Source organism: Lepidochelys olivacea (genome assembly GCF_965140295.1).
Source record: "Lepidochelys olivacea isolate rLepOli2 genome assembly, chromosome: 3".
Taxonomy (NCBI): domain Eukaryota; kingdom Metazoa; phylum Chordata; order Testudines; family Cheloniidae; genus Lepidochelys; species Lepidochelys olivacea.
In genome coordinates, this window is record NC_140413.1 from 6,753,922 (window position 1) to 6,768,052 (window position 14,131).

The 14,131-nt window shown below is 47.9% G+C and overlaps 1 protein-coding gene across 10 annotated transcripts in view; it reads right to left on the reverse strand.

Annotated features, from left to right (window-relative positions):
* Positions 1-14,131, reverse strand: part of NCOA1 (nuclear receptor coactivator 1) — a 351,754-nt gene that overhangs the window by 13,140 nt on the left and 324,483 nt on the right. For 7 of the 10 annotated variants that reach the window (XM_084623427.1, XM_084623428.1, XM_084623423.1 and 4 more), the window contains 5 exons: positions 12,139-12,307; positions 8,079-8,390; positions 7,283-7,384; positions 4,039-4,438; positions 2,550-2,757 (listed from right to left, as the gene is read on the reverse strand). In XM_084623427.1, the coding sequence (XP_084479553.1) occupies positions 2,550-2,757; positions 4,039-4,438; positions 7,283-7,384; positions 8,079-8,390; positions 12,139-12,307 (1,191 nt within the window). The remainder of the gene's footprint in view (positions 1-2,549; positions 2,758-4,038; positions 4,439-7,282; positions 7,385-8,078; positions 8,391-12,138; positions 12,308-14,131) is intronic. The other 3 variants (XM_084623430.1, XM_084623429.1, XM_084623424.1) reach the window with 1 other exon arrangement.

Sequence of the window (14,131 nt, forward strand, 5' to 3'; positions counted from 1 at the left end):
CTTCTCAATCTGAGTTTGTGTTATTCTAGACTCAGAACCATGACCAGCCAAAACCAAAACAGGACATTTCGTAATTTACAGGCACTTCTAGGGGGCTTGCCACTGCAATATCTGAAGTGCATCAGGAAAATAGGACAGAGAAGGGAAAACCGCACATTTAAACACTGTAGTGAAACATGGTCATGTTCCCCATGTGTTTTATAGCATGACCTCCTTTTGCCTGTGTGATCAGAGATAAACTTGTTATAACCATCTTTTAGCCTGGTTATCCACCCATGTTTCATGGAGGAATTTCTGTCCACATGGGCCAGAACACCACAATGCAGATGGGCCACAACCACACTTCCAAACTGTGTTTAGAAATGGTTATTTCTGTAGTGTAGATGGGGGAAAGAAGCTATGAGAAATATACCCTACACCAGGCACAAATACACTGATTCACAGACTACGTCTACCTGGGGATTTGCACAGTTCAGCAACTGGTGGCCAGTAGTCAGTACAACTAAAGTGCAGGTGAGCAAGCTAAGCCACGATTGGAGTTTAACTCTGTTTCAAGCAGGGAGAAGCAGAACTGGTGTGTATCCTGGCTTTCCCTGTCTATACTTGGGGTTTGCACTGGCACAGCTATGTCAACTGCTCCACCAATGGCTGAATGGCTAGAAGAGAGACAGCCACAGAAAACAAATGTCCTGTTCAAACACCTGATTCTGTTACCCAGTGGCTGACCACTTAGCCAGTCTAAAACATTCTGATCACATAAGGTGCCCAATGCCTTGCTAGCCAAGCATCATTAGTGCATAATGGCAAACCTCTACTGGATTAAAAAATGTCCAATTCCAAGATGTAATAAAAACCAGGGAATATAAAAAGCCGTTCAATGAGGAACAGACCTTGCTTTCTTCCTCAGAACTTCTAGGAATCCTAAAATACAGTTTAGAAGCACAGGGACTCTAGAAATTAGAAACACAGCTGACAACAAAGGCACTGCAGAGAAACCTAGTGGGACAAAGTTCAAACAGCCTTGAAGACAAAAATGACTCCCACAGAAACATGGGCAACTGCTTTGCAGACTAGAGCTCCCTTCCACGGCATGCACGGTACTGTGGGAGTCTTGGAAATATTGCCCCAGTTTATACTGTACCAAGCGTTTATCCAGTCTGATAAGTCTGGCTGAGGATAGGGCATGAAAAACAATGGTGACAAGAAAGGACAGTATTAAAGAAGTCCTAGCTGGACTATGGTGTTGCTCAGAAATGAAGTAAAGGCCTAGTCTGTAGAGTGCGAGGCACAGTGCAGTACTTCACTCTAATTCCCCTCCTGACAGTCTGAGCCATCCCTTTTCCTGTTCTGGAGACTGACACAACTTTCCATCCAAGGGCAAGTCAGAACAATGCTGCACAGAACAAAGCAGCCCTTGCACCAGAATTAGCACAGCTACTGTATGCTGGAGCTGTTAGTCCAGTGAAAGGGCAGCCCCTTCCAAAGGGATGTGGCCAAGTTGCAAAGTCAGTGCATACGCTAGCAGCTTTTAACCGGGGGAGATCTGCGGCCAAAGCCTTGCTAAGACAATAGGAATAGGAGCTGATGCTTTCTTACACTAGTCAACTTTTGTCATGGATTGGCCAATCTCTGCTCAAAGATGCCCAGCACCAAAGTAGCGGGCAGGACTGAAGTGTATTTGGCAGAATTACTGCTAGCACAGGTCCTTTGCTTTCATGAAGACTTAATTACATCATTTTTTAAATTAAAGCAAAAGAATTGCTCTGTGGGCTACTGAATGTGTGTGCTCATTTAGAAAACCAATTTGCTGTGGGCTTCTGGCAATCTGACAATCCAAGGGCAAAATACAAACAAAGGAGTCTAAGGAGAAGCTCATGGTGTGTAAATGCTGACTGAGATTAGCACTGGTCTCCATCTACTCTTGCAGGCCCCATCACTGTGGGAGGAGACAGCCTGTGTTAAGTATCTATAAAGCATCTATCACCATGGTGATACCACCATCATCTTGGTGGTATCTCCTCGACCTGTATCTCAGCACACCCAAGCACCAGCATGGATTACTCACTCAGAAACTGGAGAGAGCTCACTGCTTTTATAAGCAAGCCAATGATCTGTTTTTTTACAAGGTAATTATACAGTTAAAGTTCAGGGCTGGATGAATGTTCTACAGGGAACTCAACATGCTAACCCGCAGGGTGAGTGGTTAGGGGATGGGTTGGTGTATGACACTGGCTTAGTGCATGTGTGACCATGTCTCCCCCTAGTGTCTGGGCCCAGCGACCAGCGCAACCTACTACGAACTCACAGCTAAAGGAGCTCTGCTGTGGAAGAAGCCTGTGATTTTGGTGCTGAAGGTGCCAGGTTCGATCCCCTTGACGACTGTGATGTCAACATCCAGAGAGCCATGTTTTGTTACCCTTGGTCCCCTGCTTCCAGACCAGCTGGGGGCAGGAGCACAGACCTCAGCAGTTATTGCTCCTGGAGTAGGGAAGGCGGGATGATAGCCTACCATCTGCGTGTACATTACTCTGACCTTAGGTTAGACTTACTTATTATTCCCCATTGTTCCTTGCTGCCAAGTCTTCATGTCTGGGGACGGGTACCCAGGGGTCGATGGAGCTGGCTGGAGCATGGGGCTCTGCGAAGGAGGGATCTGCGGCGACACCAGAGGGCTGCTGGGGCTGAGCGATGGAGCGAATGCAGGCTCACTTTGCTGACCCATACCTGGGAACAACACACAGGCCGCTTCACTGCAAGCTGTGCAGACGACCACGCCATTACTTAATAAGCTTGTTCTTAATCCCTTGGGACCAGAGTCTGCCACCTTTGCTCACGCAGAGTATTACCTTACTCCTCCAGTGGTGTCTTGTGAGGATTTCCCCTCTTTTGCAGGTGCTGGAGTTAAATTTGAAGCTTCAGCCTGGACTTTTGATCTTAGGCCTCCCCCCTCCCCTTTCTTTTGGTTGCTATTTGTATTACCCGAATACAGCATTTTGTAGCCAAATGGTGGGGGGGAAACCCGGAAGTTGCTTGCTGTAAACAGAGGGTAGTATTCCAGAACACAACTGCCGGGAGAAGGAGCTGAAGTAACTGTACTGGAGAACAAGACAATGTGATTGTTGACTTGCAAGACTATTTTAGTTGGTTTCCAAAGCCGTGATAGCTGTGGGGTAATTGTCTCTCTTGATTAATTATAGAAACCAGATCTCCCTTGCCAGATTCAAACTGAATTCTTTTTACATTATGGAAAAGTGCTGCTTAACTGTAAAACCATGTGGAGCAGGTGCAGTACGAAGATGTCCATCTGCAGCCAATTCTGGACAAACTCACTGATTTAATCTGAGCCACCCACATAATCTATACACAGGAAATAACCTCCATCTGCAGCTGATTTCCGATACCTCATCAGAGCATGCACAAGGGTTTGGCCTTTTTCAGACATTTAGCTTCTGAATGTAAATTTAAAGTAGTTTAATTAAAATGGCCACTCTGAATTTTTCTCTCTCTTTTTTAAAAGGGAAATACAATTATTTACCTAAATGGTGTCAACTTCTAGAGATCTCTACTTTGTCTGAGGGGTACATTTGGAACACGGAGCCAGAAGAATGGGGTACCTTCCCAGAACTTGCAATAAGCGCGCTGAGATCCTCAAGTGAATGGCACTAATGAAATGCAAAGGCAGCGCGGTCTAGTGGATGCAGAGCTGGACTGGCAGTCAGAAGAACTGGGCTGCAAACCCAGCTTCGCTCTGTGCCTCAGTTTCCCCATGTATAAATTGGGCATGATGATTCCTACCCACCTTTGTAAAGCTCTTGGAGATCAGCGAATGAAAAGCACTGTGTAATTCTGACCTGATCTGGATTTCCTCCACTTGGGGCTAAGGGGTACACATGGAAGTCATTTCGTTGGCCGTGCAGTATCTTTGTTTACTTGCATCGTTTGTTGCCCCCACTCATACCGCCACATACTTAAAGCATCACCTGATGAAGCAGACACTGAACGCAGACTCCACTTTAAGGGGCACAGCCGAAGACGTACCTGACCCAGAGTACTGGAAGATGTTCTGCTGCATGGGAGGGGTCATCCCGGCACCAAACTGCCCTCCAACGTTCCCCATCATCCCTCTGTTCACCAGGCTGTTGCGACTGGCCAGTGCTGCCTCAGGGTTCGATGCCAGCTGCGAAAAGGGGCTGGTGGAGGTGGGAGGGTTTCCTGGATTCGTACCGTAGTTGGGGGGATAGGGAAACTGCTGTGGGGGTGCCTGGGGGAGGCGAGCGGCCCCCATCTGCACTGGGAGTCCAGCTGAGGGAGGAAGGTTGTTCCCGAAGCTCTGCTGTCTCATCGATATGGCTCGCTGCTGCATTAGCTGCCTCTGCCGATGCTGCTGGCTGTACAGCTCTCGTTGGCGCTGGGCCAGCATCTGTGCATTCAGAGGTGGCTGCAGAGGAGGAGGTAGATGTGACCATTATGATAACTCTGCCCCCTGTCAGGGTAATTGTACTGTACGGGGGATGGACAAATGACCTTTCTGGCTGCCTGTGGTGTCAATCATCATTTGCAAGGAAAGCTAAAAATCCCAAAGAGCAGTTGAGGAAGCTCTGTAAATCTGCCAGTTTGTGTAGATCAAAGGCAGAGCAGATTGGAAATATTAAAGAGCTGCCTCTGTACATGCTCATTCCTGTAACTGAATGGAAAGTCTCGTATGCTCACCTCATAAAAGCTTGAAAGACTCTGGGGAGTTGGGATTCGGAACACATGTTCTCAGCCTGGCTATGAACAGGAAGCCTTTGCAAGGGGCTCCCCATCTGTGGGGGCAGCTACTGGCAAAAATTTCAGCTTTGTGTCATTTCATGCAGCTGCTAACGAGAAAAACGCCTGTCCAAAAACCACCATTTGTTGCTTCAGATCCCGCCCTGCTACCACAACCTTGCCTTTAACAACAGTTGTTGCTGGACTCTCTCAGCACAATCACTCACTTCATACTGCTCCCTGCACACTGAGCAGTCTGCCTCTTCCCGCCATCTTGATCTCCCCTCCAGATTCCCTTTCCTTGTGCCTACCCGCCCCCTAGCCACCTGTCCCTGCTTAGTTGGCACCGTAATCCTGTCTTGCTCGTATCACTATATAATCGTTACAAATGACATTTTAAAAGCCCGTGGTACTCAGGGGTGAAACTGGGGGAAGAAAGGTGGTGGCTCTCTTCCAAGCTCTGCCCACAGGAGTCACCAGACTGTAGCATCCCTCACTGCAACGTCTGTCAGCACCTGCAGAACTAGAACCTGGGACTATGGAGATTCTGGGCTCCCAAAGCTTCATCACCACCAGGAGCTCAGGCCAGGTTTCTGTTGGGGGACCCTGTGAAGCTAGACACTGCAGGAAGGAGCACTCAGCGGAGCCTGAGTGGGAGCCCTGCAGCTCACTGATTGGCGCACGCCAGTATATAAGCCAGGAAGCCATTACAGGGGCTGGCTGAGCAAGGACACAAACTGCCTGCTTGCTTCTGCGCTAGACCTCGCCTTACTGTGAACCTTACACTCTAGTTCCTGTCCCCAGTTCCGTCCCCGCTCCGCTGCTTGGCTCTTTTCTGTGACCTGATGCCTGACCCAGCTCGACCCCAACGCCACTACACGTCTCCTGATGGCAACTCGATAACTAACCAGTGTCCCACCGGCCACACACGACCCGGCCCAGACGGAGTCTGCAGTTGTTCAGTATGATCGTGTTTGCTCTCTGGACTCTACCAGCTCAAAGGGCTCAGTCACTTGGGCTTTAATGTCAAGCTCTGTCCTCAACCTTTTTCTTTGAGTTTTCTCCGTTTAGGGTTTTTCAGCTCTCCTGGGCAGGAACCTATCTTCCTAGCAGCCTATGACGCGCCAGGTGCACACGTTATACGGATGTGCCATACTAGACTGGCAGTGACCAAAGCAACTGTTGCCATAGACCATTTCCCTTAGCCTACTTTACAAAGTGCATGCTTAGTGAGCCAGGCAGTGTCGCCTAGTAGACAGAGCACTGGAAAAAAACAGGAGACTTGGGCTCTATTCCCAGCTCTGGCACTGACCTGCCCTATGACATTGGGCAAGTCCCCTCACCTTTCTGCGTCTCCGATTCCTACCCCTGCCCCCGTTGGTCTTGTCTATTTAGACTGTAAGCGCTCTAGAGCAGGGGCTGTGTGTTTCTCTGTGTGTGTACAGCTCCTGGCACAACATGGTTTCTTGCCACCACTATAATAATGATAGCAGTGAGAAATGTGACAACTCCTTTGCAGAGCATGCTATTTTCAAACTATTCATAACTTGTTCCAATCAAACCCCATTTTCACAGAGAGACTTGAAGGCGCTTCTTGTCAGTGAAGGCTAGTTCCATGCCATAGTTCAATTCTCTAACCCAGCTATTTTGACTGTAGGGCTGTTCAAAACCATCTCTTTTAAGAATTTTCTGTAAGTTATGGTTTGTTTCCCAAATGGCTGAACTAGATTTGCTCAAAGTTAATAAAATATCACGGTGGAAAATTTCAGCCCAGAAGAGAAAGTCTGAGAAAGTTAGCAGCAGCTGAAAACAAAGCATTACAATGGAAACTATTACATAGTTTTGTCTGCAGCTATAGTGCCTGAGAGAATATCAAAGATGTCCAAAACTCATCAAAACAGTTTGGAGTCAGTAATGGTTTGGGGGTGGCAAGATAGCACCAATAAAAACCCGCCATATGGAACAAAGTTACCAGAACATGGCTACACCTTCCACCTTCTTTTCCCCTTATACCGAGCAGATATTTGATCCCACTTTACTGAAAGTGGGATAGAACTCCTGGACCTGGGGCTTTGCAGGATCATTACAAAAGATTCACTAGAGATTCAACTATACGTGAATGTCATCAGTTACGAAGGGACCCCTCTCAATTAAAGTCCAAGCCAGTACTACTCATGTCCAAGCAGCAATAGAGAATTTCCAAGTGGAAATGCTGTATGGAGGCTGAAGATAATATCCGCAATCAGCTACACAGAAAATTCATTTGGGGCCGAATTCTACTATTGAGTAGTACCTCACTCTGCAATTAGAATCATAGAATATCAGGGTTGGAAGGGACTCAGGTAGTCATCTAGTCCAAACCCCTGCTCAAAGCAGGACCAATTCCCAGCTAAATCATCCCACCCCAAATTAGTCTCACTGTAATAGACTGAGTTTATTGCTGCTTACAAATCAATGGTGTAGGCCCTTAGTGATAAAGTACTAATTTCCGCTGGACTGATAAGGGTGTCAACATGTGGCTTCCTACCATTACCTGAGGCGTAATCTGTGGCTGCATGCCTGCCCTCATACTGATGCCGACCGGAGAATTTGCTGCAAACTGGTTCAGGATCGCCTGCCGATTTTGGTGTATCAGCTGGAGAGGAGGAAATCAGAAAGACCTTGCAGCTCTACACCAGTTTTGTCAGGTACAGAACATCTACAGACCCACCAACGGCAACTGGCTTCCAGCAGCATTTTTCCTCCCTACTGAGAAGCAGATAATTCATTTAAAGGGACTCTGACTAGTTTCCCCACAATTTCTTCTAACTGCACAATGGCAACAGAGCACTTTTCCATTAAGCTGGTTTCCTTTACGTCAGTGGTCCTCAACCTTTCTTGTGGAAATAGCGTATTGCTATTCCCAGAAGACTGTGGCGGGCGCCCGACACCCCGCCGCCAAAATGTGGCGGCAGGAAGAAGCGCTGACGCCGAAATGCCACCGAGAAATGGTGACGCTTCTCAGCGGCATTTTGGTGGCAGGGTGTCCTGCGGGCGCACAAAATGCCCCGGTGGGCACCATGGTGCCCGTGGGCACCGCGTTGGGGACCTCTGCTTTACGTTATTCTTGGCGCACATCCTTCTGCTGCTCTATTACAGTGGGGCATCCTAATGACAGAGCTTGTGGGATGGGCTGGCCCCACATAAGGAGAAGTGCTGCGCAAAACCCAGCGTGTGGCAGTTTACAGACTTCTGTAACCCGCACAGCACATCTGGAGGGAAGAGGTTGAGTGCTGGGCAGCTCTAGCTGAGAGCTCTGGATTCCCCACAGAACCAAAGTGAATAGTCACCTGCTGCTGCCCTTGTAGCCGCTGCTGCAGCTGAAGTCTCAGCTGGTTGGGGGCTGTCGGTGGCCTGTTTAGAATCTGCCGTGGCTGCATTCCCATGTTGGTGGGGAAAGCCCCTCGGGGCGATGGTACCTGAACCGGCATGGGCCCGAAAGAAGGTTTCTGCCTGACCATGCCTTGGAAAGGGCTGGGGAGATTAGCAGTAGAAGCAGAAGAATAAGGCTGGGGGTACAGGCCAGGCTTCTGATCCATTAGAAGAGACGGTGTCGCTTGCTGTGGCTGGAATCTGTCAGTCAGCACTTCCAGGCTGCCTCCCTGTTTAAAAAGGGGGACAAAAGTGAGACCCCTTCTTAGCTGACAAAAATCCCAGCAGAGTTTCTAACACACAAAGCAACAGCCATGTGTTCCACATCTCACAGAAGGTAGCAAACCCCAACTCAAAGGGCCCTTCACTTTTCAGGCTCCTTGAGCACAGGCCAGAAGGGACTGCTCCTGGCCCTGGCATTCACTGCTCTGGTACAGCCGGCCACAGTGCAGCCCGCTTGAGTCTAGTCATTGGGAATGTTCCAAAAAGCAACTGCAGGGAGAACAATTAATACCTCACTCCTCAGGGCCAGAGGCCTTAAAAACCTTCACAAAGAAAAGGGTTTTTTGTGTGGCCATGAACAAAGGCCACAATTTTCAGAAGGGCTCAAAACACACAGTTGGCTCCAGATTTTCCAGGGCACTCAAGGGGAAGGGAGGAAGGGGCAAGAGATTCTTTGCTGTTCTCAGGAGTGGTGATGGGGAGATGACTCTCCATGGTTTACAATAGGAGCTGAGCTGTTCGGAAAATCTAGCCATTTATTTAGGTGCCTAAAGGGGGGCACCCATCTTTGGCTGTGCTGTGACAGTGGAAGAATCAATTCAAGGCCAGGGGAACAGCATGGTATCTCCTACATTACCCTCCTATTGCAGTCTGTAAAGGGGAGGTGGCCAGGGGAAATAGGTTGCAGCTGGGGCTTCCCTGTGCCCCAGCAATCCCCGGCCATCATGATAGCCCTAGAAGCCTTTGACAGCTGGAGTAATAGCCTTCAAGCTGCTTTCAGTTACACAGGGTGACCAGAGCAATGCACAGTCAGATCTGGATCACAGGAGCATGCCGTCCTGAGCTGTACCGTGGGCTCCTCAGCTCCAGTCCGGGATTGGGGTCAGTATTTGCAAGTAAGCTGAATCAGACCACTCTGAGGAAGCTTACACAGGGGAAATAGGAGACACACTGTTCTGCGTTAGCTTTACTCCAGGTAGAGCAAAATAATATGAACCTAGCAGAGAGTAAACTTACTAAGCTTGTGGCATTGAGTTCCACAAGTTAACTATGTGCTATGTAAAAAAAACCATCTTTCACTCAATGGGGGAGGTAAATTCCACAGTGGAGAACAGCTCACTGAAAATATCCTGATTTCAGCCCCTCCTCATTAAACTGGGGGGTAGGTTAACTCGAGCACTTCACCTGACCACAAATCCCTGTCTGATGCTGCAGCAGAAAGGTGGTCTTGGACATAATCAGTTACCAGATTAGGAGCCCTATCCCATCAAGTGCTTGAAATCAATCAGCAACCTTCAGCATCAGGTCTGAGTCAGGGGAAATGAACTCAGAGGTTTTGCTACTCTCTAGAGGTATGTCTTCCCTGCAGAGTTAACTCAGGTGATCGGTGCCTGGGTGTGAACAGCCACTGCGTGTGCAATATCATGCCTGAATTAGTGCACCCTGGCCGCTGCGGCATGTACCTGCGTGTGTCACTAGGACATCTGGGAGGAATCTCATGGCTCCTTGTGCTGCAGTAAGCTGAGCCACTCCATGATTCTTTCCTAGTGAATTGTGGAAGACCTTGTCTGTCATTCTAGAGCAGGAATTATGGGAAGGCGCAGCAGGACTGTACCCTCCCTGCAAAGTAGGTAGGTGACCAGCCTGAGAGAAAGCGGCACTGAGGCTCCAGACCCCGCCGTGCCAGCTAGCTCAGGCTGAAAGCACCACTAAACTCAGCTGAGAAGGTTTTGTTGGTGGAGAGGAGGTGGACTAAGGTAACTCTACAGTGAAGACATACCTTAAGGCTTAAGACATACCTTTGAGTTGGTTCCAGGTGGGTCTGAAATACTTGGGCCTAATTATAAACAACTTGAAAGTAAGAGTAAGGGTAGTCTGTACAACATATCCAAGGAAATACAAACTGGTTTAGGAGGATGGGATACATTTCAGTTATGTATCCGAGGGGGAAACTATCAAAATGAACTTCTTCCCAAAGGTGCCTGAATTCTGAATGCTGTCCCCATAAATATTTATGTCCAGTACATATTTTATAGCATTACATAAGTTATTACAAAGATTCATCTGGAGCCATGGAAAAAGCCCAAGATTAATATTCAAGAAACGATCCTTGGATGGGAGTAAAGTTGGATTTCAATTCCAAACATGAGACGATGCTCCGAGCCATAGACTATTAGACAGGGAATTTGCTGGCTCAAGAGGGAAGATGATTGGCATTCTCACACAACTCTGGGCCCCAGGCTCAGTGTTCCAAGGCATCTTACTTCAGTATTTGAGAGAGAAAGTCAAATGCCTAGTACCCTCCCTAAGAACAACACTGAAAGTTGGCTGGTGTGGTTATGGCTGTTAGGTGGCTTGTATGAAATGAGTTTGGTAGATCGTGATCTGGGTCCTGGTGGATAGGAGACCATGGCACAAAAACCACCCTGCCACAACTGGCATCTTTACCGGCAGCCTCAGCAGAGGAATCAGCGACTGAATGAGCCAGGGAGACTGAACTCCCCCTCTCAGACCTACATTTTTAAAAGTGGCTAGTGACTTTGATGCCCAAGTTGATTTTTGATGCCTTAAAAGGGGCCTGCTATTGAGAGGGCAGATACTTGGCATTTTCTGAAAAACAACTCTACTACAAGGTGTCTCAGATTAGTCACCTAAGAACATCTAGACTTGTCTCTAGATTAAAGCTGCAGCATAGCAATGGGACGATATAAAGAAGTTGCAGTGCTATTCTGTAGTTATTCTAGGGGGGGCTCAACAGAAGAAGCCCCCTTCAGTTCAGTGATAAAGAAGCAGGCCTTGGAAGAGGAGAGGAATTCACTCTCCAGGGCTCCCTTTCTAGGTCCATTCCAAGAGCACTAAAATTAATGACAGATTTTTGGTTCTAATAATTTTTTTGGAAACAAACACGTACGAGTGTAAGTATTGTCTGAACTGGAAAAATAAATTATAAAAATAGTTGCAAACTATTTCATTACTTGCATGTCTCTGTTCTTTATATCTTTCCTATGATCAGGATTACTTCAAGCAGTGCTGTTCTTCATTATTTATGAAAACCCAGCATATTCTTAGAGGCCCAGACCCTGCCATTGGGTCTGCGTGCACCCAGGCTGAACCCCATTGGGGTTTACGGGATTAAGTTCTGTTTGCGCAGCTCCGAGGCAGGATCTGGGCCACATAATGCCAATATTTGGTGGGGGTGGGTGGGGACAAACTCATCAGCTTGCGGTTAAATTGGAGACAGGGGTTACTGCAATGAAAGCCAGGCTTGGTGGTAAAGGCTGTGCATTTTTGTACCAGCAAGGCCATTAAGCATATATTATGCAGCATAATTAAGGCTCAGGAATCTCTACTTGTGAGATTCCAGCTGGAGTTCTCTTCTGCACTCTAACCCCAAAGTAAGATGGTGAGGCAGAAAAGTCTGCCAACTCTCCCCACTTCCCACTGCATGAGCCATTCAAGGATAAATACATTCAGCCGCCTCTGAGAGGCTGACGTTTCCCACGTTTTAAAGGCAGGGGGGCACAATATTGTATTTCATGGGGATATTTTCCAACTTTTTGGTAGAGCGCACTGGAAAATGCCATGGTATTAAGTATCCTCTTTGAACCTAATGTACTTTTTTGTTCCCATCCACATCTGGCAAGCAAGCACCAGATGTTGGAAGCCCTCCTTTGCACCCATTATCAGGCCTAAGCATTTGGCAACATACACAGTCCTCTATCAGCCCCAGCACCCCCCAAGTACATCGCTTGCTACCTGGACCAATTTGTCAATCCCAAGAGCTCGGTCCAATTCCGCCAACTCCGTTTCATCTTTGCCACTCAGGAAGGACACAAGCTGCTCGAGCAGGGCTTTCTCATCATTCCGGCCCTCCGGCGTGGTGGGAGGGCATAGGAGTTCGTCCAGCTGGGAAGTGATGCACTGGCTGTACGGACGACAAAGTTAACAGACATTAAGTGCAGAAAACAGCTCTGCATTTCAGCTGTAAGGACCCCAAGTGGAAGAACTGCTTCTGTGGGGTTCCTCCCACTGACATGCTCACTTGCCTAACTGGTTCTGAGTCCATGCAACAACTCACTCTGATCTAGCAAGCAAACCCAAAGTGATGTCTGGAATGCACCGAGGGTGAACTTCACCCCTGCACAAGGTTTAGGCACCACTTCAGACTATTGCTGGACCTGTGTGCAGGGTTGAGTTTCAGAGCCTCGACAAGATTCTTATCAAACCTTCCTGATTTTTCCAGGTTTTGTGCCTGCAAATATCCCACTAGCTGGGAAAGACAGCGGGTTTTCAGTACAGAGAATCTTTTGAAAACACCAAGCCAGAGAGGTTTGGGAAAAGTTAGAACAGCTGACACTAAAGCCCCTGAAGGCAAAGGGAACCATTTAGGCACAAAAATAAGAAGCCTGAAGAACTCTCCCCCTTGATATTCTTGGGGACAAGGTTAATATGTAATGAGAGATGTTCCAATGACGTGACTGATTGGCGTCGATGGGATTTGCTGGGCCTGACACAATGAAGGGAGCTATGGCACATCACACTGCTAGAAAAGCACAAAGGAGAGAACTTAAACATGTCAGTGGTTTCCAAGGAGCAGACCTGTTTATCCTCTTAGCTCCAGATGAGGACCAGATGTACAGTAAGTAACTGAAACTAATCTGATCAGGAACACTGCAGCCAATACACATAGTTTAATCCTGGAAAAGAAATATAAGGCACTGGAATTTCTTAGACTGCAGTACAGGAGCAGAGGAAGAAGGGGAGGGAGAGGTGAAGAACGGGGCTTGCTTCAGTTTACAACAAAGATTCCTGCTGCTTGTAGCTTCATATCAAACCAAATTTGTGTGTGTTAAAGCTGCAGCTACACATCTAGCTGTACTGGCTCCTGTACACACACACACACCATCGGTCCATAGGAGGGGCATCAAATTCAGAGGAAAGGGATGGATTCCAGGTTAAATTGTGGGCTGGAGGTTAGCAGAGCGCCCTTGATCCACATCAGAGACCCCAATGATATCAGTGGAAGGTTCACTCAGACATCCAGCAAACAACGCGGCCGTTACTAGTAACAAGCCTGTGATTTATTCCTGTATTTCTTTCTCTGTGGCAACTCCCAATTGGCACCTATCGAGAGTTTCACTCCCATCCCGACCCCATTCTACACACTAGAACGGTCAGTAAATGTTGAGGTTGCAGTGACGTCATTGGTCTCAGTGCTGATGCTCCAACCGGATTAGCACGAGAAGGGAGTTCACCCCTCTAACTCACTGTTGCTCCATGCAGACATCATGATGTCTCTTACGCGTGGTTCATGTTTGGAAAGTTCCCTCTTCCGCCAGGAGGACTAGAAACTTCTTTTTTTTTTTTTTTTTAAATTGAAGCTTAGATTCTGCCCAATTGGCGTATGCCATGTGGGTCACACAAATACATCATGTAGGCCAGATCCGCCCTGCAGGCGGTATGTCTGACACCGCTGCACTATGGCTTATATGCAATACAGTAGTGCTCCAAGGCCCCTACTGACCTCAGGGCTCCCTTGGGCTAGGACTGCACAAACGCAGAGAGAGAGAGAGGGGCAGTCCCTGCCCTGAAGAGCTTACAGCCTAAAGAGACAAAGAAAGGGAGGAGTAGTATCCCCATCTCAGACGGGACAGAGACAGAAATAATAAGAGACTCACTCAAGGTCACTCAGGGAGTCTGGGAACTGAATCTGGAACTCCAAACTCCCAGCCTGGTGCCTTAACTACAG